Source organism: Muntiacus reevesi, chromosome X (genome assembly GCF_963930625.1).
Source record: "Muntiacus reevesi chromosome X, mMunRee1.1, whole genome shotgun sequence".
NCBI classification, from domain to species: domain Eukaryota; kingdom Metazoa; phylum Chordata; class Mammalia; order Artiodactyla; family Cervidae; genus Muntiacus; species Muntiacus reevesi.
Genome location: NC_089271.1, coordinates 143,761,160 through 143,788,362, shown reverse-complemented (window position 1 = coordinate 143,788,362; position 27,203 = coordinate 143,761,160). Strand labels below are relative to the sequence as shown.

The 27,203-nt window shown below is 38.4% G+C and overlaps 1 protein-coding gene and 1 non-coding gene across 3 annotated transcripts in view; one reads left to right on the top strand and one right to left on the bottom strand.

Annotated features, from left to right (window-relative positions):
* Positions 1–1,689: 1,689 nt before the first annotated feature.
* TRNAV-UAC (transfer RNA valine (anticodon UAC)) lies at positions 1,690–1,762 on the bottom strand. Its single transcript has one exon. It is a non-coding gene; the product is annotated as a tRNA-Val (tRNA).
* A 15,107-nt stretch (positions 1,763–16,869) lies between these two features.
* The window catches only part of RADX (RPA1 related single stranded DNA binding protein, X-linked), a 72,847-nt gene continuing 62,513 nt past the window's right edge, over positions 16,870–27,203 (top strand). For both annotated transcript variants that reach the window (XM_065916480.1, XM_065916479.1), the window contains exons 1-2: positions 16,870–17,553; positions 26,215–26,357. In XM_065916480.1, coding sequence (XP_065772552.1) covers positions 16,911–17,553; positions 26,215–26,357 — 786 coding nt within the window. In that variant the 5' untranslated portion in view covers positions 16,870–16,910. The remainder of the gene's footprint in view (positions 17,554–26,214; positions 26,358–27,203) is intronic.

Below are 27,203 nucleotides of genomic sequence, written 5' to 3'. Positions count from 1 at the left end.
GCTTCTCATTGTGGTGGCTTCTCTTGTTGTGAAGTTCAAGCTCCAGGTGTGCAAGCTCCAGTAGTTGTGGCATGGGGGCTTAGGAGCTGAGGTCCCCAGGCTCTAGAGCACAAGCTCAGTAGTTGTGGTACATGGACGTAGTTGCTCCATGGCATGTGGGATCTTCTGGGATCTGGAATCCATGTCTCTTCCATGGGCAGGCTGAGTTCTTACCACTGAGTCACCAGGGAATCCAAAAACCTCTTATATTTTAACAGTCTACTTTAAGCTGATAGTTACTCACTTTGATCACATACAAAAGCTCTCCCCTTTTATGTTTTTGATGTCACAATTTACCTCTTTTATATGGTGCATTCATTAACAAATTAGAGTCACTATAATTATACCTTATATTATTTTCCTTTAAATCTTATACTATAGTTAAGTGGTTAATACATCATCATATCATTGAATTAGAATTTTCAAAATTTGACTATATATTAACTTTACCACTGTGTTGTATATATTCACATGTTTTCATGCTAACCATTAGTGTTTTTTCATTTCAACTTGAAGGCAGGCCTCATGGTGATGAATTCCCTCAGCTTTGTCTGGGAAAGTCTTCATTTCTCTTTCATTCCTGAAGGACAACATTGACAGATAGTCTTGAATGGCATTTTATTCCTTTCAACAATTTGAAGATATAATTCCACTCTCTACTGGCCTATACAGTTTCTTTTAAGAACTATAGTGATTCTTTAATGGATATACCTGTGTAGGTTACAATCTTTTTACTTCCTGTTTTTAGAATTCTCTGTCTCTAACTTTTGACAGTTTTATGTGTCTTAGAGAAGGTCATTTTTGACTGAGATAATGGGGTGATCTATTAGCTTCATGAACTTGGACATCCAAGTCTTGCCCCAGGTTTGGAATGTTCTGAGCTATTATTTCTTTAAATAAACTTTCTTCCCCCTCTCCTTTTCTTCTACTTCTGTAATTTCAATTTTGCAGTGTTCCTTAGATCGCATAGGCTTTCTTCACTCTTTCATTCTTTTTTCTTTGTTCTCCTCTGACTAAGTCATTTTGAAGTTCCTGTTACCAATTCTATCTTTCGTTTGGTCTAATATACTGATGTCCTCTATTGCATTTTTTGTTTCATTCAATGAATTCTTCAGCTCCAATATTTCTGCTTGGTTCTTTTTTGTGTTTCTTTATCTTTGTTAAATTTCATTTTGTTTATGTATTATTTTCCTGATTTCATTGAGTTGTCTCTAAGTGCTTTTTGTAGCTCATTTCATTTCCTCAAGATAACTATTTTGAATTTTTATCAGGTAAATCACAAATCTCCACATCTTTGAACCTGGTTACTAGAAGATTATTGTGATCTTTTCATGATGTCATGTTTCCTTGATTTGTCATGTTCTTTGGAGTTTTCTATTGCTGTTTTTTGAATTTGAAATAGGAGTCACCTATTCTAATCTTTAATAACTGTCTTTAAGGGAAAAAAATCTTCATCAATCCTGCTATAAATTCTGAAGCTTTCTTAAAACTTATATGGATATATCTCCTCTCCATGCCTTTTGTTCTCTCTTGTGGCATAATTTTTAATCTTGTATGTCTTCATTCTGTCTTACAACAAACCAGTCTGGCTGCTGATAGCCTGTTTTGTTTTGGTTTTTGTTTTTGTCCGTGTGGCATGTGGGATCTTAGTTCCCTGACCAAGGTTTGAACCTGTATCCCCTGCATTGTAAGTGCAGCATCTTAACCACTGGACCACCAGGGAAGTCCCTGATAGCCTCTTTTTTGTTTTCTCATAAGTGGTGCTACAATTCACATTTGTGTTTTTTTTCCCTTGCCATAGTCCATCTTCTGAGCATACTCCCTGTCTACCAGGACTTGCTTTTGCTTCTACCCTTGAGAATATGAACAAGCAGCTGGTTTCAGACTGAGATAGATGACAACTGGGCACTCAGGACATTGGGAGGGCTCACAGGCCAGGTGGGGGATCTTCGAGTGAGGTTTTCCCAGCAGAAAAAAATCCTGTGTGTTTTTAGTTGATCGATTTTCAAACAGAATATCAAGAATGCCAATATTATCACCAAATGTGCTTCATTCTGAGGCCTCTTCTCTTAGTTGCTCTCTTACTGTGTGCTCACATGACTTCTTCACTGTGCACACACAGTGAAGGAGGAAAAGAACAAGTTCTCTGGTCTGTTTCTTATAAGAACACTAATCCTATCAGACTAGGGAACTGTCCTCCTGAGCTCATCTAACAGTAGCTATTTCCCAAAGGCCCCATCTTCAAGTACCATCACACTGAGAGTGAGGGCTTCACCATATGAATTTAGAAGGGAAGACAACATTCAGGTAAGTGTCACATGATTTCTTTACATAATGACAACTTCCTAGATATACCACTAAAAGGAGCTTACTAAGGTGTATTGGCAGCACCAGGCACCAAATTATATAATGAGTCTGTTGTACATACTTTTAAAAAAATATGGCTTTGGTTGAAGAAATGATGGAACAAAATGGACAGGTAAGTTTGAGTCTCAAATTAAACAGTGAAAATTCCAAATAACAAGTTAACTCTTACTACAAGTCATTACTTATAGTGCTCAGAAGTAAAATTTAAAACCAACTGCCTATATCTATATTGTTACTTATCTGTCTAGTGATATATACATCTTGGCATGGATGCCTTATAGAGTTTTGTGAAAAGTAAACTAGTTGCATGATCATGGATTGGAATGGTTTAACTATTTTTAAAAAGCAAATGTTGATACCTAAAAAAATTAATGTTAAACCTCAGTTGCAGCTAAGTCTATGAGCCCCACCTAGAGTAACCTTCAAAAAAAAGAAACTTCTAAGGAGTACTAATAACATAAGTAAATAAAACATTGATCAATAGACAATGAAATCACTTTAATGGTGCCATGAATAGTCCAATGGAGAAAAGGAGTAAGTAAAATTTTGCTATGTAAAGTGAAGTCAAATTTTAAAAAATTAAGGAAGAGGGATTTCCCTGGTGGTCCAGTGGCTAAGACTCCATGCTCCCAATGCAGGGCCCTGGGTTCAGTCCCTGGTCAGGGACCTAGATCTCACATGCCACAGCTAATGAACATGTGGGCTGCAACCAAGACTTGGTACAGCCGAATAAATAAATAATTTTTTTAATTGGAGGTTTACATTGTTGTGTTGTTTTCTGTCATAAAATAACATGAATCAGCCGTGTGTGTGTGTGTGTGTGTGTATATATATATATATATATATATACATACACATACATATACCCCCTTCCTCTTGAGCCTCCCTCCCATTCCCACCTCCCCATCCTACCCCTCTAGGTCATCATAGAGCATTGGGCACCAGGCTGGGCTCCCTGTATTATATAGCAGCTTCCCACTAGCTATCTATAGTGTATATATATCAGTGCTACTCTCTCAGTTCGTCCTACCCTCTCCTTCCCCTGCTGTGTCCACAAGTCCATTCTCTACATCCACATCTCTATTCCTGCCCTGCAAATAAGTTCATCAGCACCATCTTTCTAGAGTCCAAATATATACATTAATATACAATATTTGTTTTTCTGTCTTACTTCAGAAAGTAAGTATAACAAGCTCTAGGTTCATCCACCTCAGTTCAGCTCACTCACATTCATTCCTTTTATGGCTGAGTAATATTCCATTGTGTGTGTATATATATATATATATATATATCTTAACTTTTTTATCTCTTCATCTGTTGATGGGCATCTAGGTTGCTTCCATGTCCTGGCTATTGTAAATAATGCTGCAATGAACACTGAGGTACTGGTATCTTTTTGAATTGTGTTTTTCTCAGGGTATATGTCCAGTAGTGGGATTTCTGGGTCATATGGTAGCTTATTCCTAGTTTTTTTAAGAATCTTCATATAACACATATTCTTTAAAAGGGACGACTCAAATGCACAGCAATTTACCCTTTGCACAACATATGTGTATCTGCCTCAGTTCTCCCTTTGTACTAATTAGATACACTATTACCCTATGTTAAGTATACTCTGATATCAAATTTTTTAAGGAGATGCAGGCCATAGTCTCTAAAATTAAGTAATTCAGGAGAGTTAATTAACAAGCTGAAGCCCTCCTGCTTTGATTAATCTTGACTGAAGACCAATTGATCAACATATTCTCTTCTATCATTTATTCTTTATTACCCTTACTCTTGACCAACATTGCAGCTGGTTTAAGTTATTTCCTTTTGGGACAATCCAACATTTTATCTTTGAACCCTTTGTTGCCTTGCCATTATGAGTCACTGTTACTGTAACTGTTGTCCATTCACTGCTATCATCAGACATGGAATAACTAAAAGACATCCCAGTGGATCATCTGAGTGACAAATATATTCTATCCTGCCTCCATTATGAAGCAGAAGCTCTAACTTCTCATGATAATCAGAGATAGTTATGCCCACTAGTAGAGTAACTCCTTTCTTTGCTTTTTCCTCTATCAAAATGAGAAGCCTAAAGTTACCACTGGTAGTTGTAGTTTCAGGTTAGGTAGAACCTTTAATGTGTTTCCTGGTGGAAGTATTCCCCTTGAATATGAGAACCACTGAGCCATCAAGGAAGCCCCATAAAGACCTCTTTTAGGTCTCAATAATCAAGAAACAACTCCATTTAAAAATAGGTGTGTGTGCTAAGTCACTTAAGTCATGTCTGACTCTTTTGTGACCCTCTGGACTATAGCCCACCAGACTCCTCTGTCCATGGGATTCTACCAGCAAGAATACTGGAGTGGGTTGCCATGCCTTGTTAGGTTGCCTGCATTGGCATACGGATTCTTTACCTCTAGTGCCACCAGGGAAGCCTTAAAAATAGGCAAAGGAGGGCTTTCTAGGTGGCTCCGTGGTAAAGAATCCACCTACCAAACAAGAGATGGCGGTTTGATCCCTGGATTGGGAAGATCTCCTGCAGAGGGAAATGATAAAAATAAACAAAGGAAAAATTAAGTAAATAATAAATAAAAACAGGCAAAAGATTTAAATTGAAATTACTCCAAAGAAAATATAAAAGTGGCCAAACAAGCACAATGAAAAGAAGCTAAAAATCATTAGTCATTACAGAAATACAAATCCAACCACAATGAGATATCCACTTCTATTAGGATAAGACAGCCACGTCTATTAAGATAAACAAAGACAGACAATAGCAAATGTTGGCAAAGTTCCAGAAAAATCAAAACTCAAGTAAACTGCTGGTGGGAATCAAAATGGCACAACACTTTAGAATACAGTTTGACAGCTCCTCAAAAAGTTAAACATAGAACTATTATATGAGACAACAATTTCAGCCCCACGTATCTATACCAGAGATTTGAAAATATATGTCCCCACAAAAGCTCATATACTAATACCATAGATGTCTTATTCATAGTATCAAAAGGTGAACACAACTCAAATGTCCATTAGCTGATGAACTGATAAACATAATGTGGTGTATCCATAAAGTGAAATATTATTTAGCAAACAAAAAAATGAAATATGCTACAACATGGATGAAACTTGAAACCATTACGCTAAATGAAAGTATTCAGTCACAATACATGTTTCTATTTATATGAAATATCTAGAATGAGCAAATCCATAGTGACAGAAAGTAGATTACTGGTTGCTGGTAGCTGGGGCAAGGAGTTGGAATTGAGAATAGCTGCTAATGTGTATAGTTCCTCTATGGTATGATAAAATGTTCTAAAATTAGACTGTGGAAATAGCAGTATAACTCTTTGAGTATACTGAAAGCAATCAAGTTCTCTACTTTCAGTTCAGTTCAGTCACTCAGTCCTGTCTGACTCTTTGCAACCCCATGAACTGCAGCACACCAGGCCTCCCTGTCCATCACCAACTCCCGGAGTTCACCCAAACCCATGTCCATTGTGTTGGTGATGCCATCCAACCATCTCATCCTCCATCGTCCCCTTCTCCTCCTGCCCTCAATCTTTCCCAGCATCAGGGTCTTTCCAAATGAGCCAGCTCTCTGCATCAGGTGGTCAAAGTATTGGAGTTTCAGCTTCAAAATCAGTCCATCCAATGAACACCCAGGACTGATCTCCTTTAGGATGGACTGGTTGGATCTCCTTGCAGTCCAAGGGACTCTCAAGAGTCTTCTCCAACACCACAGTTCAAAAGCATCAATTCTTCGGCACTCAGCTTTCTTTATAGTCCAACTCTCACATCCACACATGACTACTGGGAAAACCATAGCCTTGACTAGACGGATCTTTGTTGACAAAGTAATGTCTCTGCTTTTTAACATGCTGTCTAGGTTGGTCATAACTTTCCTTCCAAGGAGCAAGCGTCTTTTACTTTCATGACTGCAATCACCATCTGCAGTGATTTTGGAGCCCCGAAAAATAAAGTCAGCCACTGTTTCCACTGTTTCCCCATCTATTTGCCATGAAGTGATGGGACCAGATGCCATGATCTTAGTTTTCTGAATGTTGAGCTTTAAGCCAACTTTTTCACTCTCCTCTTTCACTTTCATCAAGAGGCTCTTTAGTTCTTCTTCACTTTTTGCCATAAGGGTGGTGTCATCTGCATATCTGAGGTTATTGATATTTCTCCCGGCAATCTTGATTCCAACTTGTGCTTCTTCCAGCCCAGCGTTTCTCATGATGTACTCTGCATATAAGTTAAAAAAGCAGGGTGACAATATGCAGCCTTGATGTTTTCCTTGTCCTATTTGGAACCAGTCTGTTGTTCCATGTCCGGTTCTAACTGTTGCTTCCTGACCTGCATACAGGTTTCTCAAGAGGCAGGTTGGGTGGTCTGGTATTCCCATCTCTTTCAGAATTTTCCACAGCTTATTGTGATCCACACAGTCAAAGGCTTTGGCATAGTCAATAAAGCAGAAATAGATGTTTTTCTGGAACTCTCTTGCTTTTTTGATGATTCATCAGATGTTGGCAATTTGATCTCTGGTTCCTCTGCCTTTTCATCTCTACTTTAGATGAGTGACTTGTGTGTTTTGTGAATTATATTTCAATAAAACTGCTATTTTAATAATAAACTAACACGAACATCTTTAGATAAATAGACTACTGAGAACCAACTTTCTGACCCAGCTCTATTTCATGAAGACAATCCAACAAACACACTGGTGTTCGGATTTCAAAAATGTCATCAAATTTTAGCCACACATTTCAACAAACAGAAATTCCTGAGAGGAGAAATGCAAACATTGAAGCATGCTAGATACATGATGTTAGGATGACCAGTGAAGATAAATGAGGATAAAGTAACCTGTAGAATACTGAGAGTTTACAGACAGTCTCCCTTTATCTAATAATCAGGGAAACAGAGACTTAATAAACTGAAAACTATCAAATCTATATTCTAAACTCCAAGTCTCTTGTAGATATATAATACTGAGACTCAGAAGAAAAACTAACACACTGAGATATTTATGAAAAATAATAGAATTTGAAAGAAGAGAAGGGAAGACAGCAGCAATTGTTTATTGTGCATCTAATTTATGCTCAGGATAAGCAAAGGAATGCAGACAAATATGAAAATTTGTTTGAGATTCTGAGGGGCAAAAGGAGTCTGGAACGACTGTTATGGTAAGCCTGTGTTAGAGACTTTTGTTTAGGTGCCTTTAACAAATAAATGAAAACACATTTGTTATCTGATGGAAAGGTAACATAGGAAGTTCATTGATTCCAATGAGGTAAGGATTACTATGGGCTTCCCTGGTGGTTCAGATGGTAAAGAATCTACCTACAATGCAGGATATCTGGGTTTGGTCCCTGGGTCGGTAAGATCTCCTGGAGAGGGCATCGCTACCCACTCCAGTATTCTGGCCTGGAGAATTCCATGGACAGAGGAGCCTGGCGGGCTACAGTCAATGGGGTTGCAAACAGTTGGACTCGACGGAGCAATTAACACTTTCTTTCTTTTCAAAGATTGTTAGAAACTGTGCGTATACGTCTTTGTATATAGAGGCAATTTATTTAATAAAATCATCAAAAGTAGCCTTAAAAGGGAAGGCTGTTGGAAAAGGGCAGCATTGAGCTGGAGGCTGTAGTGCATTGGTTGCCTGGCAGCCACTCTGAGGCCTTCTTTTGTTACTGTGGTGATGTTTGGAGAGCTTGCCTAAATACTCTTTGAGATACCATTTGAACTTCATATCCTTTTAGCACCAACTAGTCATGACATTTGTTATTCCTTCTCCCTCACATCTCTACCCATACTCTCATAATCTTATGAATTTGATGAACCTACAAGTGTATCTCCAATGCCCAATGCACACGGCCAGAGAATGATGCTGATATGCTTACCCAATGCAAAAAAATGAAAGAATAGTTAAATGAATGAGATCAAACAAGATAATTCAAGTAAAAATAACTAAAATAACCAAAACAAGATCATTCAATAAAAAAATTGATAGACTGATGTGTGTGGGGGGGGGGATAATCCAGGATCTGTGAAACTTTATGTCATGGAAAGGACATCACTTTCATAAGCAGTTGTCCAGTGTTAGTCACTCAGCAGTGTCTGACTCTTTGTGACCCCATGGACAGTAGCCCACCAGGCTCCTCTGTCCATGAAATTCCCTCCAGGTTGCCATTCCCTTCTCCAGGGGATCATCCTGACCCAGGTATTGAACCCCGGTCTCCTGCATTGCAGGTAGAATCTTTACCATCTGAGCCACCAGGGAAGCCCATGAGTACTGGAGCGCATAGCCTATCCCTTTTCCAGGGGATTTTCCTGAACCAGGAATCTAACTGGAGTCTCCTGCATAGCAGGTGGATTCTTTACCAGCTGAGCTACCAGGGAGTTTTGGCTAATAGTTCTGATGCTCTATCACCACTGTGTGATCTTGGTCACATGAGTCCTGTTTTCTGGGCCTCAGTTTCTTCAATTGTCATAAAAGAAGGATGAACTACAGTAGTCATTTTTTTTTAATTTTCTGATCACAATCTATAGTAAGAAAAACACTTTACATCATGATCCAGTATATATATATATACCAACATATTTGAAACAAAAATTTTACAAAGCAATCATTACTGTTACTATGTGTGAGGCACTCACATTTTCTGTTCTAAACTTTTTCATATTTTTAGTTGCTTATTGTGACTCGATAACTTGATTTTATGATTTGATTAATGCTTCACAAACCACAGTTTAAGGAACACTGAACTAGTCAGTAGGTATCCACTGGCTCCCTGTAGTTTTAGCATTCTATGCTTGTATCTTCTTTTTAGAATAATAACAATTGCTAGCATTTATGGAACTCTTAGTATGTGCCAAACACAGTTTTAAGCACTGTCTATATGAAGTAGCTTAAATTTTCAACAACTCCGAATATTTTCACTCCTCTCATTTTAAAGATGAGGAAAATCAATGTGGCAAATATCCACACCAAATTTAGTGAACTACCAATATAAACCTCACGTTGTACTTAAAGTGTTTTGAATATCTCAGAACATCAACATTTCATGAAATAAAAGTAGTATAACACCTGATTTTACTAAGTTAAGCTCTGGAGGGCACTATGCAAATTGTCCAGATCTGAGGGGAGAGAAAAATTCAATAACCTGAATGATATATTATTGGCTCTAAAAGTCATTTCTCTTACTTATTCTATTATCATGTAATTAATCCTAAAACAGGTGCTGATAATGCTTTCAGAGAACACTCACACATACACCTTGATTCTTGATTCTTGCACTTTCAGCAGATTTTCAGTATATAAATACAAAAGACTTCCACTGTGTTCTCATAGTTGGTGTATACCTTTATTGTATCTAGTTTTGTAAAAACACATATGGGTGCTATTTCCTCCCAATTCCAATAATTATGCAACTACTGAGTACCACTGCCAATGTATTTTTTATGAATTAGATAAAAAGACCCAGAACATAATTATGTCATACTGTTATGTATAAATTCCACTGAGTGTACAGTTTAGGGTCGGGAAGATCCCCTGGAGAAAGGATAGGCTACCACCTCCAGTATTCTTGGGCTTTCCTGGTGGCTCAGATGGTAAAGAATCTGCCTGCAATGCAGAAGACCTGGGTTCAATCTCTGGGCTGGGAAGATCCCCTGGAGAAGGTAATGGCTACCCACTCCAGTATTCTTTTTTTTTTTTTGTAACTTAAAAAAATTTTATTGAGGTCTAGCACCCAGACAAAACTGAGATCTTGTGTTCTGAATAAGAAACTGTATTGTCTTTTTCTAATCTAATCAGGTGTCTTCATAATGATTAAACTCTGGGTATATACATAGGGAAAAAAAGTTACTCAAAAGATAATTGTTCATGGACTCATGAAATTTAGGATCAAGGTAAGCAATGCTTTAACGGCACCAGGTAAAATGTATACTCCAGTCTAGAGTATCACTTGTATTTCAACTATAAACCAGGAAGTTTCACTTTCTTTTAGCAGCAAGAGGTAATATTCATTACCTTAAGGTTTTTAGTTTTTCTTTAGTCTTAACAAATTTTTTCCCCAAATAGATCTGAGTTACAGATCATCGCTTTATAGCCTCTTCTCTATTATTGCTTACATTCTGTAAAAACTATACTAACTGCTTTCAATATGACATTTTGCAATGTCTAAAAATATTTTGGAATAAGGACAATATATCACTGTCGCATGGTATTTTGTAAACAATCTTAGTTGGGTTAAGAACATAGCCTTAACAGAGAATTCTTTATTTTGTCCAAACAGCAGAATGAAAACATCCTCAATAATACACAAACCTATATATAAAATATAGAACATCTCCAGTATATTTCCTTTTTATGGGATCATGCCAAGTATAGGCAAAAGAAAGTACTGTTGACAGGGTAAGACAAAAACTGACTTAGGCAATGACCTCATTAGCCAGGCATTAACATTCAAAGACCAGGTAAACAATGATTTTAACCAGAAAAGCAGTATGAAAGAGTTCCTATGAAGCTGAGATTCACACACTATATTCCCCATTCCTGGTCACTTCATGCACAGGTTGACTCTTCTCAACCGTGGCTCTCTGCTGTCTTTCACAGAAGAAAGATAATTTGGAGAGTATTATCATAAAGGTACAGGGAATACGTATCCCAATACCAAATTTTCACCATAAAAAATTATAATGACAAAGCTTAAAAAAAAATACGTGGAATTTCAGAAGTACACAACCTAGTAATTTTTAAGAAAGCTCACCATAAATATTTCCAGAAACAACAGGCTTTACAGAAGATTGTACAATGTCCTGTGTACAGGAGTAAACATCTATTCAGGTCATTTGCCAAATTTGTTTAGTAGTATATTTCTGGTGTATCCTTTCATTTCAGGAAGGTCAATAATCATCTGATTTCTTCTCGACCTAATGATATGTTGTTAGCCTACTCCTGATGATGGAAGAGGAAACTGATATAAGTGTGAAGTCAATTGCTTCTCTCTCCTTAAGTTTCAGGGTTTCTACTGTATTTCAACACCATGTTACTGTGCACTTACAGAAGCAATTTCTCAGTCATGAAAAAGAAAACATCAGTTGCAGGACTTACAAAGTAAAAAGGGAAATTTTTCCAAACCCTTTTCTTTGCTTAAAAAATTAAATTCAAATGTACAAGACCAAGCACAGGCACTTTCCAAAAATTAAAAATGAAGCCAAACTATGAAATTACTCAATAGTTATAGAAGACAGCTCTGATTTTGGGGGGTCATCTCTGGTTGCCTCGGCAGAAGCACTGGTCTTTGGCTGCTCTGGCATTTCTTCCTCTTTTTCTGTCAGCCCAAGAGACCCCAAGGGAAAAGTGCTTTCACAATTCTGGGTCGAAGAGACCTGTGAAATTACAGGCATTTGAACAGAGGAGTTGCTTTCAAAACTGTGTTCTCCAAGATCATATTGAACAAGGGTCTCTTCTTGCTCCTGGTTTAAGTAGTCCGGTACTAGGAAATCACTTCATGCTTTAGGCGATGCATCTTTAGCGAGTAAGCCCTGGTGAACTTTTTCCCACAGCGGTCACACTGAAATGGTTTAATTCCTGAGTGGATCAGCATGTGCTGCTTCAGGTTCTGAATACGGGTGAATCGCACCCCACACGTTGGACACTGAAAAGGTCTATCTGAACCATTGGGACTTGGCCGTTCTGTGCTGCTGGTGGAAGGAGCAATGTAGAGTTGGTAGGGATACTGAACATTTTCCAATCTGAGGGCGGCGGTGCCGGGGGCCGGAGGCCTGCTGCTCCTCCTCCTCCTGCCCGCCAGGCTGAGGCTGCGAGGTGGCGGCGGCGGCGGCGGCCCGGGGGGAGGGGGCGGAGCGCGCGGCCCGCTGCTTCTCTCCTCCCCCGGGAGGCGGAGGGGACCCTATCTCGGGCCGCCGCGCCTAGGCCCGTGGACAGCCTGCGGCAGGGGCATGGCAGCTCCCTACGGCGGCGAGCCTGCGAGCTGCGAGAGTGCCAGGCGGAGGGAGGGGAGCGCTCCGGGGGCCTGAGGGGAGGAGCGAGGGGGCCTGGCGAGCCACGCGCGGGCGGCCCTTGGGTGCGGTTGGCCGAGGGCAGGCGGCGGTTTAGGGAGCGCGGCGACGGCTCGCGTTTTCCCGGCGGGGCGGGGTGGGGAAGGGGAAGGGGAGTGAGGGGGAGTGAGGGGGAGGTTGGGAGGGGGCCGGCGCCGCCGCCGTTGCCGCTCGGGTCACTCCAACCTGTTTTTCACCACTCCAGTATTCTTGCCTGGAAGATTCTATGGACAGAGAAGCCTGGCGGGCTACAGTCCAAGAGGTCATAAAGAGTCAGACACGATTGAGCAACTTTCACACTTCACTTCACATACAGTTTAGGGGGTGCTGATGGAACAGATTTGAAAGATTTAAAACCAGTTCTTCTTGGATAAATAGAGATAGTTGATTTTTAATGACTCTTGCAGTAAATCCAATAAAAACCCACCATTTCATTTATTCATTAAACAATTACTATTGAGCACCTACTATATGCTAGAATATATATATATATTCCCTGTAGTGGAGAGTCAGTGGGAATTACATGTTTCACTTATTTAAGTGCCTTTTACATATAACAGTTATGAAAAAACTGTATAGGAAACAATAAAGAAAAATAAATTTCTACTCTCAAAAGGCTTATAGTCTAGCCACTAATTTAAGTGGCTCCTAACAAGAAATAACTTTGACTCCCAGGGAACATTTGTCAATGTCTAGAGATATTTTTGGTTGTTATAACTGGGAGGGCATCTAGTTGATAAAGGCCAGGAATGTTTCTAAACATCCTCCAGTACACAAGACATTCTCATAACAAACAATTTTCCAGTCGCAAATGTCAGGACTCTTCAGGCTGAGAAACCCTGAGTTAGGGAGATGAGCTACATACATTAGAAGTTTTGATTTTAGTGGGATGAATTGAGAGAGTAGCATTAACATATATACATTGCCATGTACAAAATACATAGCTAGTGTGAAGCTTCTGTAAAGCACAGGGAGCTCATCTCAATGCTCTGTGATGACCTAGAGGGGTAGGATGGGTTGAGGGGTTGGAGGAAGGCTCAAGAGGGAGGAGATATATGTATACACATAGCTGATGTGCATTGTTGTAAAGCAGAAGCTAAGACAACATTGTAAAGCAATGATACTCCAATTAAAAATTTTTAAAACTGCAAAGCAAAACAAGATGAAAATATTAAAATAAGTTTTGTTTTTGATTCCAAAGTCTTAGATAATATAATTTAAATGAGTGACACATACAAGGTGATACAGATAAGAAAAAGATCATCCTAGAGTAAATTGATTATCGGAGGCTTCATGAAGGAAGTGGGGTCAAGATGAAGTGTTAGGTCACTCTTCTGCTCAACAGAGAGGAAAGTGTAAGGGCTCTGCTACCTCTCTTGACTTTCTCTCCTACAATTCTTCTTCTCATCCCTACACCCCAGTCAACTGGGTTTTTGCATTTCCTTTAAGATATCAAGAAGGCTCTAGGTTCCTCCACCTCATTAGCCCTGATGGGCTGCAGTCCATGGGGTTACAAAGAGTTGGACACGACTGAGCAATTAATTATGCATGCACACATAGCAGTTTTCCTAGTTTTTAAAGGAATCTCCATACTGTTCTCCACAGCGGTTGTATCAGTTTGCATTCCCACCAACAATGTAAGAGGGTTCCCTTTTCTCCACACCCTCTCCAGGATTTATTGTTTGTAGACTTTTTTATGATGGCCATTCTGACCTGTGTGAAATAATACCTCATTGTGGTATTGATTTGCATTTCTCTAATAAAGAGCAACGTTGAGCATTTCTTCATGTGTTTATTAGCCATCTATATGTCTTCTTTGGGGAAATGTCTGTTTAGGTCTTCTGCCCTATTATACAGAGTGAAGTAAGTCAGAATGAGAAAGACAAATATAGGACATTTATATATAAATATATATATATATATATATGGTACCTAGAAAGATGGTATCAATGATCCGACATACAGGGCAGCAAAGGAGACACAGATGTAAACAACAGACTTTTGGACTCAGTGGGATAAGGAAAGGGTGGGATGATTTGAAAGAATAGCATTGAAACATAGACATTGCCATATGTAAAATAGATAGCCAGTGGGAGTTTGATGTATAACACAGGACACCCAAAGTGGGGAGGAAGGTGGGAGGTGGTTCAGGATGGAGGGACACACGTACACCTATGGCCAATTCATGTTGATATATGACAAAAACCATCACAATATTGTAATTATCCTCTAATCAAAATAAATAAATAAATTTTTAAAAAAGATATCAAGAATGCTTCTCTCTCACAGAATCTATTTTTGCTGTTCCCTCCAATTTCAGTGTCTCTTCCCAAGAAGTCCACACACTCACTCCCTCACTTCTTACAGGTCTCTGCTCTGTTCAATTTCTGAATAGAAAACCCTCCCTTAATCATATTGTATTAATACACATTAACTCCTGGCCCCTCTCCTCACTTTCCCCTTAATACGTTTTTTGGTCTCAAAGGCAAGGCTGCAACTGGTCTAGAGCAGACACTCAATAAATACATGTAGAATTGGTGAATTGGTTAAATATTAATCATGGTAGGGTTCTTCAGCCCAAGCAGTGAGAAGCTTGAGTAAAGGAGCCTGACTACTGTTATCTCCAATGGTCTAGAACAGTGCCTGCCTTTTAGTAGGGACTTCATATATAGTGAATTAAGAATGATGAAAATAGAGAGCCAAGGGAAATTAATATAATCAAGGCATGCTTATTTCTATCTTTGAAAATATTCTTGGACAATCACTACATTCTGTGTATACTGGCACATCTGGAGATATATAAATATATATAAATTCTGACTATTCTTCTCAGTGTTTTCACATTACATTCATGCCCTGTACATTCCTTGTAGTTTAGAAATGCAGCTTGTGAAATTCTATATCCCGCCTGTATTTTAAGCCAGATATTGTATAAAGCATAAGTATATTTTAAGAATTGTAAACTAAAGGCAGCCCTTCACAAGCCAGTTCTATAGGTTTCTGTCTCCATTTGCACTTAATCATAAATTCACCCAACCTGCACTCAGTGAGCCACTACAACTATGTGAACGCTAATAGCAAGAGCAGCTAATGTTTACAGAGGATTTTCTGCACCAGGAACTGTCCTAAAGGCTGTGCATACTTTACCCAGTTTTGTTCATACTACCAAAAGCCCGGGGTTCTCAAGTGGCACTAGTGGTAGAGAACCTGCCTGCCAATGCAGGAACCGTTAGAGACATGGGTTCAATCCCTGGGTCAGGAAGATCCCCTGGAGGAGGGTATGGCAACCCACTCCAGTATTCTTGCCTGAGAAGCCCAAGGGCAGAGGAGTCTGGCGGGCTACAGCCCACACGCTGGCATAGAGTAGGACACGACTAAAGTAACTTAACACTCATGCAAGCAATATACGTGAACGTGATAACATGGGTCTCCTGTGTACATGCGTGCTAAGTCGCTTCAGTCCTGTCCGACTCTTTGTGACCCTATAGGCAAGAATACCGGAGAAGGCAATGGCACCCCACTCCACTACTCTTGCCTGGAAAATCCCATGGACCGAGGAGGCTGGTGGGCTGCAGTCCATGGGGTTGCCAAGAGTCGGACACGACTGAGCGACTTCACTTTCACTTTTCACTTTCATGCATTGGAGAAGAAAATGGCGACCCACTCCAGTGTTCTTGCCCGGAGAATCCCAGTGACGGCAGAGCCTGGTGGGCTGCCATCTATGGAGTCGCACAGAGTCGGACACGACTAAAGCGACTTAGCAGCAGCAGCAGCAGCAGGCAAGAATACTGGAGTGGGTTACCATGCCCTCCTCCAGGGGATCTTCCCGAGCCAGGGGTCGAACCCGTGTCTCTTACGTCTCCTGCATTGGCAGGCGGGTTCTTTACCACTAGCGCCACCTGGGAAGCCCCCATTTACTGTCTGTCGCTGGCCCAAGGGGACTTCCCTGGTGGCTCAGACGGTAAAGATTCTGCCACAGGCCCGGCTCCCCAAACCCTGAGCTTTGACTACTTGCTTCTGGCTTCCAGCCAGGTTCTCTTCACCGTAGCGTCTCGGCACCCTCCCTACTAGAAAAGTCGCGAGGGCTCCCCACCCCCCACCCCGCCCCGGGTACTTTGCTTTGGAAACCATGGCGACCAGCGCTTTTCCCGCTTCTCCAATCCGGGCATCCCAGCCGGCTCTAAGTTAGAGAACCCGCCGCGCAACCAAGTGTGTTACTGCCTAGTAATAGTTCCTGGGATACAGAAGCCCGCCTGGCGAGGGGCAGGGCCAGAGAGCCGCAGCACACACGCGTAAAGTCTTTGTAGCTTCGCGACGGGGCGGAGCCTTACCAGCCCCCTGGGGTCGAGTAGTATTTAAGGCTCGCGCGCGCAGTTTTTATTCTTTTAGCTTCGGACCCGGCAAGCTGACTTTTTAAGGCGAAGAGGGTACGCAGTCACCCTGCAATGTCTGGTGAATCGGGTCAGCCTCAGGCTGGCCCATCCCAGGCTGGGGTCGATATGCCGCACCCTGAGAGAAATCAGACTGGGGTCCCGGGAGGTGTGATCCGAGAGGTCGGTGCCTTAGAGCGCCAGTCCTGGATCCAAAAGGTTCTTGAGCAAGTAACAGACTCACCTCGCCGGTGGGTCACCCCATCGGAGGTGGTTCCTGTCGCAGTTTTGGCCGTCCAGAGATACCTGTTAGAGGATGAGCCACGCGACGTGGAACCTAAACCTCCGCTTTACTGCTTTGATGTGACAATCTCGGACGGGGTGTACCAGGAGAAGTGCTACCTGGACCCCAGCCGGAATTCTCTCGTATATAAAAATATTCTCAAAGTTGGCATAGAAATGAGAATTTCCAGAGTCTCGTGCATTTACAACGAGAAAAGAGTAGGTCAGGGAATCTTGTGCATAGATGAGGTTCTCTGTGGGGAGTTGCTGGAATCTGTTTCTCTAGAAACTCCCTTCAGAAATAGTGCGCACCGAGAGGTCCCCGAGAGACCTTTAAGAGGTGGAAAAAGTCATTACTTGCCCCTGTGGAATAACGAAGATCCGTATGGAGATATCTGGCTAAACAATAAGCAACCGGAGGAGCACGATTTTAACAGTAAGTAATAGAAGGGAACGCCGGAGGGGTTAAAAAATAGTTTTTAGGAATTCGCTTTAATGAAAAAGGAAACGAAGGTGTTTGGTTCTTGTTAATTATAAGCCAGGAGTGTAAAGAGACAAGCTTTGCAGGATGACGGAGAGACGGTCGCTTAATGAAATTTGCACAGCTTGTGTCTTGGGTTGATTGTAAAAAAGGGTCATTTCGGCAAGTGTCTCGAATGCGGTTTAAATTTAATCTGACGGACGTAGTCTCGCTGCAGTCAGTGTTCCTCATATGTTTGTTATATGTTTGACGGAGTGAAATTCATTTTAGTTCTATTCCCATTCCAGTCGTGGAAGTAGTACTTTCTGTGTTAGTTGGAAAGATTTGAATTCGGGATAAAAGTTGTAAAAATTTGGGGTTTGCCTTTTTTTTTTATTCAAAAAAGGATGTTCCGTGATTTATTCCTTAGTTTACATTTAATGAAATGCCATTTTTATACCGTTAACTGTAGCAGTTATGTAAATACTGGTTTTGGAATGTGTGATTTTTGTGGAAAAGCTTGAAATTCTCATTTTTGTGTTTATTACTTACCACGAACAAAACTAAATCTAAGTTCAGTTTCATAAGAAAGAAGTTAACCTGATAATGCTGGCTCCTTAGTCATCAGCCACTGCTCTAAAATACATTTTTATCTATAAGTGATGGAAATGAGCAGAATTATAGGTATGTAGGTATATGGAAAGGGGAAGAAATAAAGTGCAAAAAATAAAGGCGAAAGTACTGGAGCGAAAAAGATAATTTTCTGCATTTAACTGCTTTTGAGGTTTTTTCCCTAAACACTGCAGTAGTAATGCTATGATGTGTAACAGCAACAGACTTGAAAGTGAAAAGATAATTGGGACGAAAATATGCAATTAAAGTAATATCCAGTTATAAGAAAGAGAAGATGGCTGTAGAAATGTGCAGCTAAGGATGATTTAAAAAACTTAAACTTTAAAAACAAGATACTCATTTCAGGGATGAAATAATGGAATGACTTTTTTTTAATCTCAAGCATGGAATAAGGCAGTAGTACATTACTACTTGGTTGAACTGGAGCGAAAAAGATAATTTTCTGCATTTAACTGCTTTTGAGGTTTTTTCCCTAAACACTGCAGTAGTAATGCTATGATGTGTAACAGCAACAGACTTGAAAGTGAAAAGATAATTGGGACGAAAATATGCAATTAAAGTAATATCCAGTTATAAGAAAGAGAAGATGGCTGTAGAAATGTGCAGCTAAGGATGATTTAAAAAACTTAAACTTTAAAAACAAGATACTCATTTCAGGGATGAAATAATGGAATGACTTTTTTTTAATCTCAAGCATGGAATAAGGCAGTAGTACATTACTACTTGGTTGAATGTTATTTTTAGAATTGAATGTACAAATGAAAAATTGGTGCTCTAGAAGAACTGAGAATAATAATTTACAAAAAGTTATTTCTCTGATTATGAAAGTAATATCTATTCATTATTTAAACCATATTTTTATTGCAAAAGTCAAGGTCCATGTGCTAAAAAATGCAAACTTTAAAAGTGCTCAGGGCTGGTGCACTGGAATGACCCAGAGGGATGGGATGGGGAGAGAGGTGGGAGGGGGGTTCAGGATGGGGAACACATGTAAATCCATGGCTGATTCATGACAATGTATGGCAAAAACCACTACAATACTGTAAAGTAATTAGCCTCCAACTAATAAAAATAAAGGGAAAAAAATTTTAAATTAAAAAAATAAAAAATGTCGAGAAAGTTAAAAAAAAAAGTATATTGTATTAAAAGTGTAAGACCCAAGTACAGTAAAGTGCTAATGACAAATCTAGAAGTATTGGTGTTCTTTCAGGTTTGTTTTATGTTTGAAGTTCTTAATAATAAAATGTTTGGATGGAGTAAAAGACCCTTCTTACCTCCTCTTATGGCTTCAACTTTCCACTCAAAATGGGGAAAAATGATTATATTACATTTTATGATTTGTTATTTCTACTTCTCTCAAGTGTCTTTAACATACATGTTTTTATACACTTTTCTATAGTGGGGGTGTACCACTATACACCCATTATATAATCATGCCCATTTTAATGGGTAATTTATAGTTTTAGGCAGTTATTAGTTTTTCAGTTATAGATCCAGTGCTGAACCTCATTAGGATATGCCTGTGTTTGTTTACTATGTTCAAGTATTTCTGTTAAATGGATGGCTTCCTAGCCATGATATTACTGGGTTAAAGAGTATTTGAATTTTTAAATGAATATTGACAAAGTGGTTTCTGAAAAGGTGGGTTCTTGCCTGGAGAATCCCAGGGACGGGGGAGCCTGGTGGGCTGCCATCTATGGTGTCGCACAGAGTCGGACATGACTGAAATGACTTAGCAGCAGCAGCAGCAACATAGTAGAGTGCCCATTTCCCCATTTTATACTATTGTTTTTAATTGCAAGTTTTTTAAATTAATTTATAGGATTTCTTTGCTAAGGGCAGTAAGTTTTTACCTGCTGTATATTGCAAGTTATTTTCTCCCACTCTGTCCCTCTTAGATTTTGTTGTGTGATTTTGTGCTTTTTAAACTTTTCTATTCAGTATACTGTGTACATAGTAAAATAGAAAAGGACAGAGGATATACATGCTGTTCTTTCGAAACAGCCCACCCTCCCCTTCTCCCACAGAGTTCAAAAGTCTGTGGGATGGGGAATTCGTATAACTCTATGGCTGATTCACATCAATGTATGACAAAACCCACTGAAAAATAAAAAAATAAAAATTAAAAAATTAAAAATAAAATTAAAAAAAAAGAAAAGGACAGAGGAGCCTGGTGGGCTACACTCCATGGGGTCGCAAAGAGTCTGACACAACTGAGCGACTAACACAATCTTTAAACATCCAAGCTTTATCCTGCTGCAGGGACTTTGTCCCTGCTTTTTTCCTCTTTTTGGAAAGCTCCTGCTCATCCTCAGGTTTCAACTCAAAACATTTAAAAAGGGTTATTTAAATATGTATTCCCCCCCAAAAAATATGTATTCCCTCCCCTTTTATTGTTATTATGTGTGTGAGCCGCTCAGTCTTGTCCAACTCTTTTGCAACCCCGTGGGGTATAGCCTGCCAGTCTCTTGTCCATGGGATTCTCCAGGCAAGAATACTGGGATCGGTAGCCATTTCCTTCTCCAGGGGATCTTCCTGACCCAAGGATCGAACCCTGGTATTCTGCAATGCAGGCGGACTCTTTACCGCCTGAGCCACCAGGGAAAGTAAAGAGTCCACCTGCAACGCGGGAGATGCAAGAGATCTGGATTCAATGTCTGGTTCGGGAAGATCCCCTGGAGAAGGAAATGGTTACTGACTCCAATAGTCTTGCTTGGAGAATCCCATAGACAGAGGAACCTGGAGGGCTACAGTCCACGGCATCACAAAGAGTGGGACAGGAGTGAGCAACTAACACCTTATTGTTATTACATCACTGTAACAGAATTGATAACACTCAGAAATTATTTTGTTTTCTTTCTCCTCCCTCTAATTTATAAGATCCTTGGGGGTAAGCACTCGTGTTTTTGTTTTGTTTTGTTTTTTTCTCACTGCTGTGGTCTATTTTTCTTATAGCCAGGAAAATGTGTGGCACATAGTAGGCAGTTGAGAAGTGTTCACTGAATAAAGGAATGAATGAAATAGATTACATTCATAGGTTTTCTGATGTTGAACCACTACTGTTTCTACTTGGTCATGCTTGTTATTGTTATATCTTTATATATTCAAGTGAATTTGATCCATAAGTTTTGTTATATTTTAGGAAAGTACTATTTCAGATCAATTTTGATATATAATTAATATTAGTCTAAAAGAATGAGTTAGGAAGCTTGCCTGTTTTTCTGTGCTTAGAGAAATAGCGTGTTCATTGAAGGTTTGGTGGAATTTAACCCTAAAACTACTTGAACCTGGGACCTTGGGTGAGCATTGGGAGTTGGGAAAATGATTCCTTTTCAATTTTTGAGAAAGTAGTAAAACCAGTAACGCTTCTTTTGAGTGCATTTTTGAGAGTTGATATTTCACTAGAATCTCATTTCACCTAAATCTCAAAGTTGTACGTAATCTACATGTTTTAATCTCTATCTTGTCAGTTATATCCCCTGATATGTTCCTAATGTTCAAGTCTTCACCCTTTTTTGTGATCAGCCTTGCCAGAGGTTTGTCTACTTTCTTGTTATTCAAAAATAAGACTTTTAGCTTTACTAATTAAAAGTCTGCATCAGGGAGATATTTCTACTTTATTTGTACTGTCCTCTTTAATTATTTTTACATCCTTTGTTCATTTTTTATTTTTATTTTTGGTACTTCCTTCTAGAGTTAAATGCTTGGTTTATTTATTCCCTTCTTTATTTCTTCCAAAAGCTTTAACAGTTCTGAAGTTTCACACAGTTACTGTTTTGGCTGTATACCCCAGGTTTTGAAGTATAGAGCTTTTATTATTACTCGTTACTCATATTTTCTGATTTTAAATTTGAGTTTCTGTTTACCCTGAAAAGTTTGTAAAAAGTTTACTTATTAGCTATGCAGTTCCTTGTTATACCAGGTTTTAAAATTTTTAATTAAAACATTCCATATCCTTATTTTAAAATTTATTTTATTTGCCCATTTCTTTGAGAAGAATATTACTTCTCTTTATGAAGGTGATTTTGTTCCTTTCTGCTTATATTTCTAAAAGTTATAGGTTTAGATGTTTCCATAATACGTAAAGTTTCATAACTTGAGTATATCTTGGTGGATTTTACTCTTTAACAGTATAGGATTTCTCTTAGTCCCTTTTTGCCTCAAATCATATTTTTTTTTCCTCAAATCATATTTTGTCTAATAGTACTGTTTACCACTTCCATGGTCTTTTAGTTAGCATTTAGAGCCATGATTCTCAAACCTAAGTGGGCATCCACATCACCTCACAGTGAAAGTGAAAGTTGCTCAGTCGTATCTGACTCTTTGCAACCCTATGGACTATACAGTCCATGGAATTCTTCAGGCCAGAATACTGGAGTGAGTAGCTTTTCCCGTCTCCAGGGGATGTTCTCAACCCAGGGATCGAACCCAGGTCTCCCGCTTTACAAGAGGATCCTTTACCAGCTGAACCACAAGGGAAGGCCAAGAATACTGGAGTGGGTAGCCTATCCCTTCTCCAGCAGATCTTCCCACTGCAGAACCCGGGTCTCCTGCATTGCAGGCGGATTCTTTACCAATGAGTTATGAGGGAAGCCATGTGACCTCAGAAATTCAGATTACTGGATCCTGCCACCAGTTATGATTCTCAGTACATCTGCCCTAGAATTTACATTTCTAACACATTGATTCTGCTGGTGCAAAGGCCACACTTTGATAACCTCTGGCTTAGTGTATATTTCTTTGCTCATCACTTTATTTCCATTTTTTAAAAAATGGTTTTTGCTATACATTCACATGAATCAGCCATGGGTGTACATGTGTTCCCGATCCTGACCCTCCCTACCACCTCCCTCCCATCCCATCTCAGGGTCATCCCCCTGCACCATCCCTGAGCACCCTGCCTCATGCATCAAACCTGGACTGGTGATCTATTTCACATATGATAATATACATGTTTCAATGTTATTCTCTCAAATCATCCTTGTTTTAGGTTTCTCTGTATAGCTAAGATTTTTCTTTTTTACCCAAATTCTTTTTCTTTCAAGAGATGAAGTTAATCAAGTTAAATTTTATGTAATTAATGATGGTTGTACCTATTCTTGCAGTCCTACTTTATTATATGCCATGCATTATTTTTTTAACTATTTGAAAACTTTTTTATCCTAGTGATTTAGGAGTAATGTATTTTTATTCTCTTCAATGTTTTAGCATAATTATTTGAACTTGCATTTTATGTCAATCTCCAGAATTATTTAGAGTTTATAATATTCTCCTGAACAAGATGTTTAGGACTCTACTTAGTCATGATGCATTTTGGCATACTGCTACATTGGATTTAAAAGTATTTGATTAAAAAAATAAATAAATAAATAAATAAAAGTATTTGATTTAGTATTTTTGCCATCGTAAATGTTTTGGAATTTTAGTTCTCTTTATTACATTTGTTATAATTTTTAAGATTTATCTAAGTTTATCAAATGAATTGGTACAATTTTTATATTTACTGTGCTCTAAAACAACTGAAGAAGAAAGCTGTTCTTTAAAAATTGTTAACCATGTGAATCTGGTGCAGTTTGGAAGGTCATTATTAGGAACTTTTTCATTTTCTTCCATGGTTATTGATCTGTTCCAGTGTTCTTCTGTTCTTTAGGGCAACGATACTGGTAATTCATATGTTCTAGAAGATTGTCAATTTCACTGCTGTTTTCATGTTTAGTGCTATATAATCATATAATCTTTAAAATGATTTTCTCTATGTTTATAGGTGATCACATTCTGGGTGTTATCTTTTTGTTTGCTTTCTTCCTGATTGCACTTATAAGGTTTTACCTTTTTATTAATTTTTCCAGGGAATTGGACTTACATATCATACTGTTTTCTAATTCATTATTTTCGGTTTTTATCATTATTCCTCTCTATATTCCTTAGATTTATTCTTTTGAAGCAGTTTTCAATGTAATAATAATAATAATATTAAGGTTTTATTTTCTTTTTTTAAACTCTCCTTCTGAAGTATAGAGTGGAGTTTTCCAGAGGCTGCATGTCAAGGACATTGAAACAGACTGAATAAATGCCGAAGAAAATATGATTTATCCAGCTGTATTCTTTTAAGCTAGATACTGAAGAGATCTGCAAAAATGTAAAACAATACCACTCTTCCCACTACATTTTTGGTTTTGAACAATGTAGTCATTTTTCAAAAATACATCTTTCTACTATGTATAACAGATTTATTGTTTTTGTTTTAAAGGAATTGATAAATATTTTTATTTCTTAGTTTTACTACATAATATGGTAAGTATTGGTAAATATTACCCACATAAACAGAAGCTTATTGAGGTCTTCAGTAATTTTTTAAGACTATAAGGGGGTCCTGCGACCACCAAGTTTGAGAAACACTATTGCATTGTTTGCTAATTTTTATATTGAATATGTAGTTTATTATTTTCATTCTTTCCTTTGATAAAGAATCCACTTATTTCTATGAATTTACATGGATTCCCCATTGTCTTTGTATAACCTGTAATTTCTTTTTAGATTTGAGAGATATGTATATTCTATGAAGTTAATGAAGTTTTTTTGTTGTTGTTGTTATTTTTATTATCTGGGAAAACATTCTCCAGGCAGATGTCTGATCATGGCTGTCTGGACTCAACTGTAGCAGAAATAGTAGCTCTTACAACTGTGGTTTTATAAAAGTGTGTAGCTTTTGAATTTATTCCACTTGTAAAGGAGGAGTATGTGCCTTCATTGGTCAAAAGTGTTCCACATACACTCTAGGTAATTCAGAGGTGAGCTACAATTTGTTTCACCATATTAAAAAGGAAATTACTTAATTATGTCAGATCAAATACTAGTCTCTGTGATCCTGGACTAGTAATGTTTTGGGAGAATCTGGAGGGAAATTTATACAAGATACCTAATACTGAAAATGGGGATGGGTATTAATGATAGTCTCGTAATTATAAAAGGCCATTTAAACTCTTACTGAAAACAAATTACAAGAATACTTTTAATACCAAAGTTGAGTTGGTGATACATTATATAAATAAAAATGGAAGTGGAGGATGCCTTAGAGAAATGAATGAAATGTTTGAACAAATACAAGTTCAGGTTTTAAAAGCTGGGACTGTAGGCTATGAGAGCAAAATGTGGGAAAAAAATGCAGATGGAATCCCTCTTAGCCCAAGGAAGAATAAAATTAGAAATACAAATTAATCTTTTAAAGATGATGAATAGCTTTTAAACAGTTTTGGCACTTACCAACAGGCTTGGAGATTAAAACATTTCCAAATAAATTATATGCCATATAAAAATGTAATAAGTGCCATTGGTATGTAGAAAAATAAAATAGGATGGAGATAAGTAAGGGGATCAGTTTTCTACAGGGGGGTTAGAGCTAGCATCACTAAGAAAGTGACCTTTGAGCAAAACTTGAAGGAGAAAATGTCATTCAGATGTCTAAGAGAAAGACATTCCAGACCCAGGGAACAGCAAGTGCAAAGGTACAGACAGAACCATGTCTGGAATGTTTGGGAAAAATTGAACTTACACGTATGAGACTAAGGTGACGGCAATAAAGAAATATATCATGAAAATTCTATAAATTAAATGTGTAAGTGCTTAGTAGTGGGAAAATATTCCATGGTGTTGAGTTTTTTCTTAAGGAAGGTAAGTTTTGATCCAAGTCTTCCAGGAAGTAATGACACAGTTTGACAAGATAGAGAGTATTATAGATGGACAATTCCAACTAAATGTGTTAGTTAACATAGGTATTTACCTATATTCCAGTCACATAGTAAATCATGGGTATGTGTATGTGTGTGTGTGTATTTAACCATTATTATTAAGGATACTGTTTATTGCTAAGTTTTGTATGTGAGAAGTATATAGACTGGCTTAGCTGGTGAGGAGTTGATTTGGGTCTGATCTGGCTACCATTTTTAACTAATAAAATTGAATTTTGAAATCACTATGACATATTTTTTCTTTTTTGTATTCTAGATACCAAAATAATTTCCCTTTCTCACCTTGAGACGACCTGGTCTAATAGAAAGAGTTTTCCTGCATTGCTTGTGAGAATCTTGCATAAATCAAAGCTGCGATACTATGGAAAACCCAATAAAAAGATGATTGAGCCATACCAGGTATGAATAGTGATAAGATGTTATATGTTAATTTGTCAATCATAAATTATAACTTGCAGACCTGATATATTCATTAGGATAATTTATGTTTAAATAAAAAGTTAAAAGTTCAACTTAGTAATGTAAATAATGAACATAAGTATATATTTCAGGGTATTTTTCTGTGTAGTTTCTTATACAAAAAGGAATTATTTCTGTATTAGTGCTCTTTAGTTCCCTTGATCTAGCTAGTCTCCTTCACACCTTTTTCTGTATCTTCAACATTTTCCTTTTTTACTGAGATTTCTATACCAGCATATAAATATTAGTAATAGTAATATATAGTCTGTGTGGGCATGCTCAGTTGCTTCAGTTGTATCCGACTCTTTGCAACCCCATGGACTGTAGTCCTCTGTCCATGAAATTTTCCCGGTAAGAATACTGGAATGGGTTGTCATGCCTTCCTCCAGGAGATCTTCTTGACCCAGGGATCAAACCCGTGTCGCCTGTATCTCCTACACTGCAGGCAGATTCTTTACCACTGAGCCATCATGGAAGCCCAGATATATAGTCTAGTCTTTCATTTTAAAAAAGGGAAAAAAAAATCGTTGACATCAGGACGCCTGTATTCTCTCTCTCCTTCAGGCAAGCTCCTTGAAGAAGTAGTCTACACTAGTTCTTTTCACTGTCTTTCCTCCTGTTTACTTTTCAACACAATTAATTGGGCTCTTTTCTTCAGCTGGTCACTCACTATAGAGACCTTAATTGTCAAATCTGACACTTTTCTGTTATCCTGACTCTGTGCCTATGATGCTGATTTCTGTCCCATTTTTTTTAAACTTAACATTTTACTGTATTTCCACATTA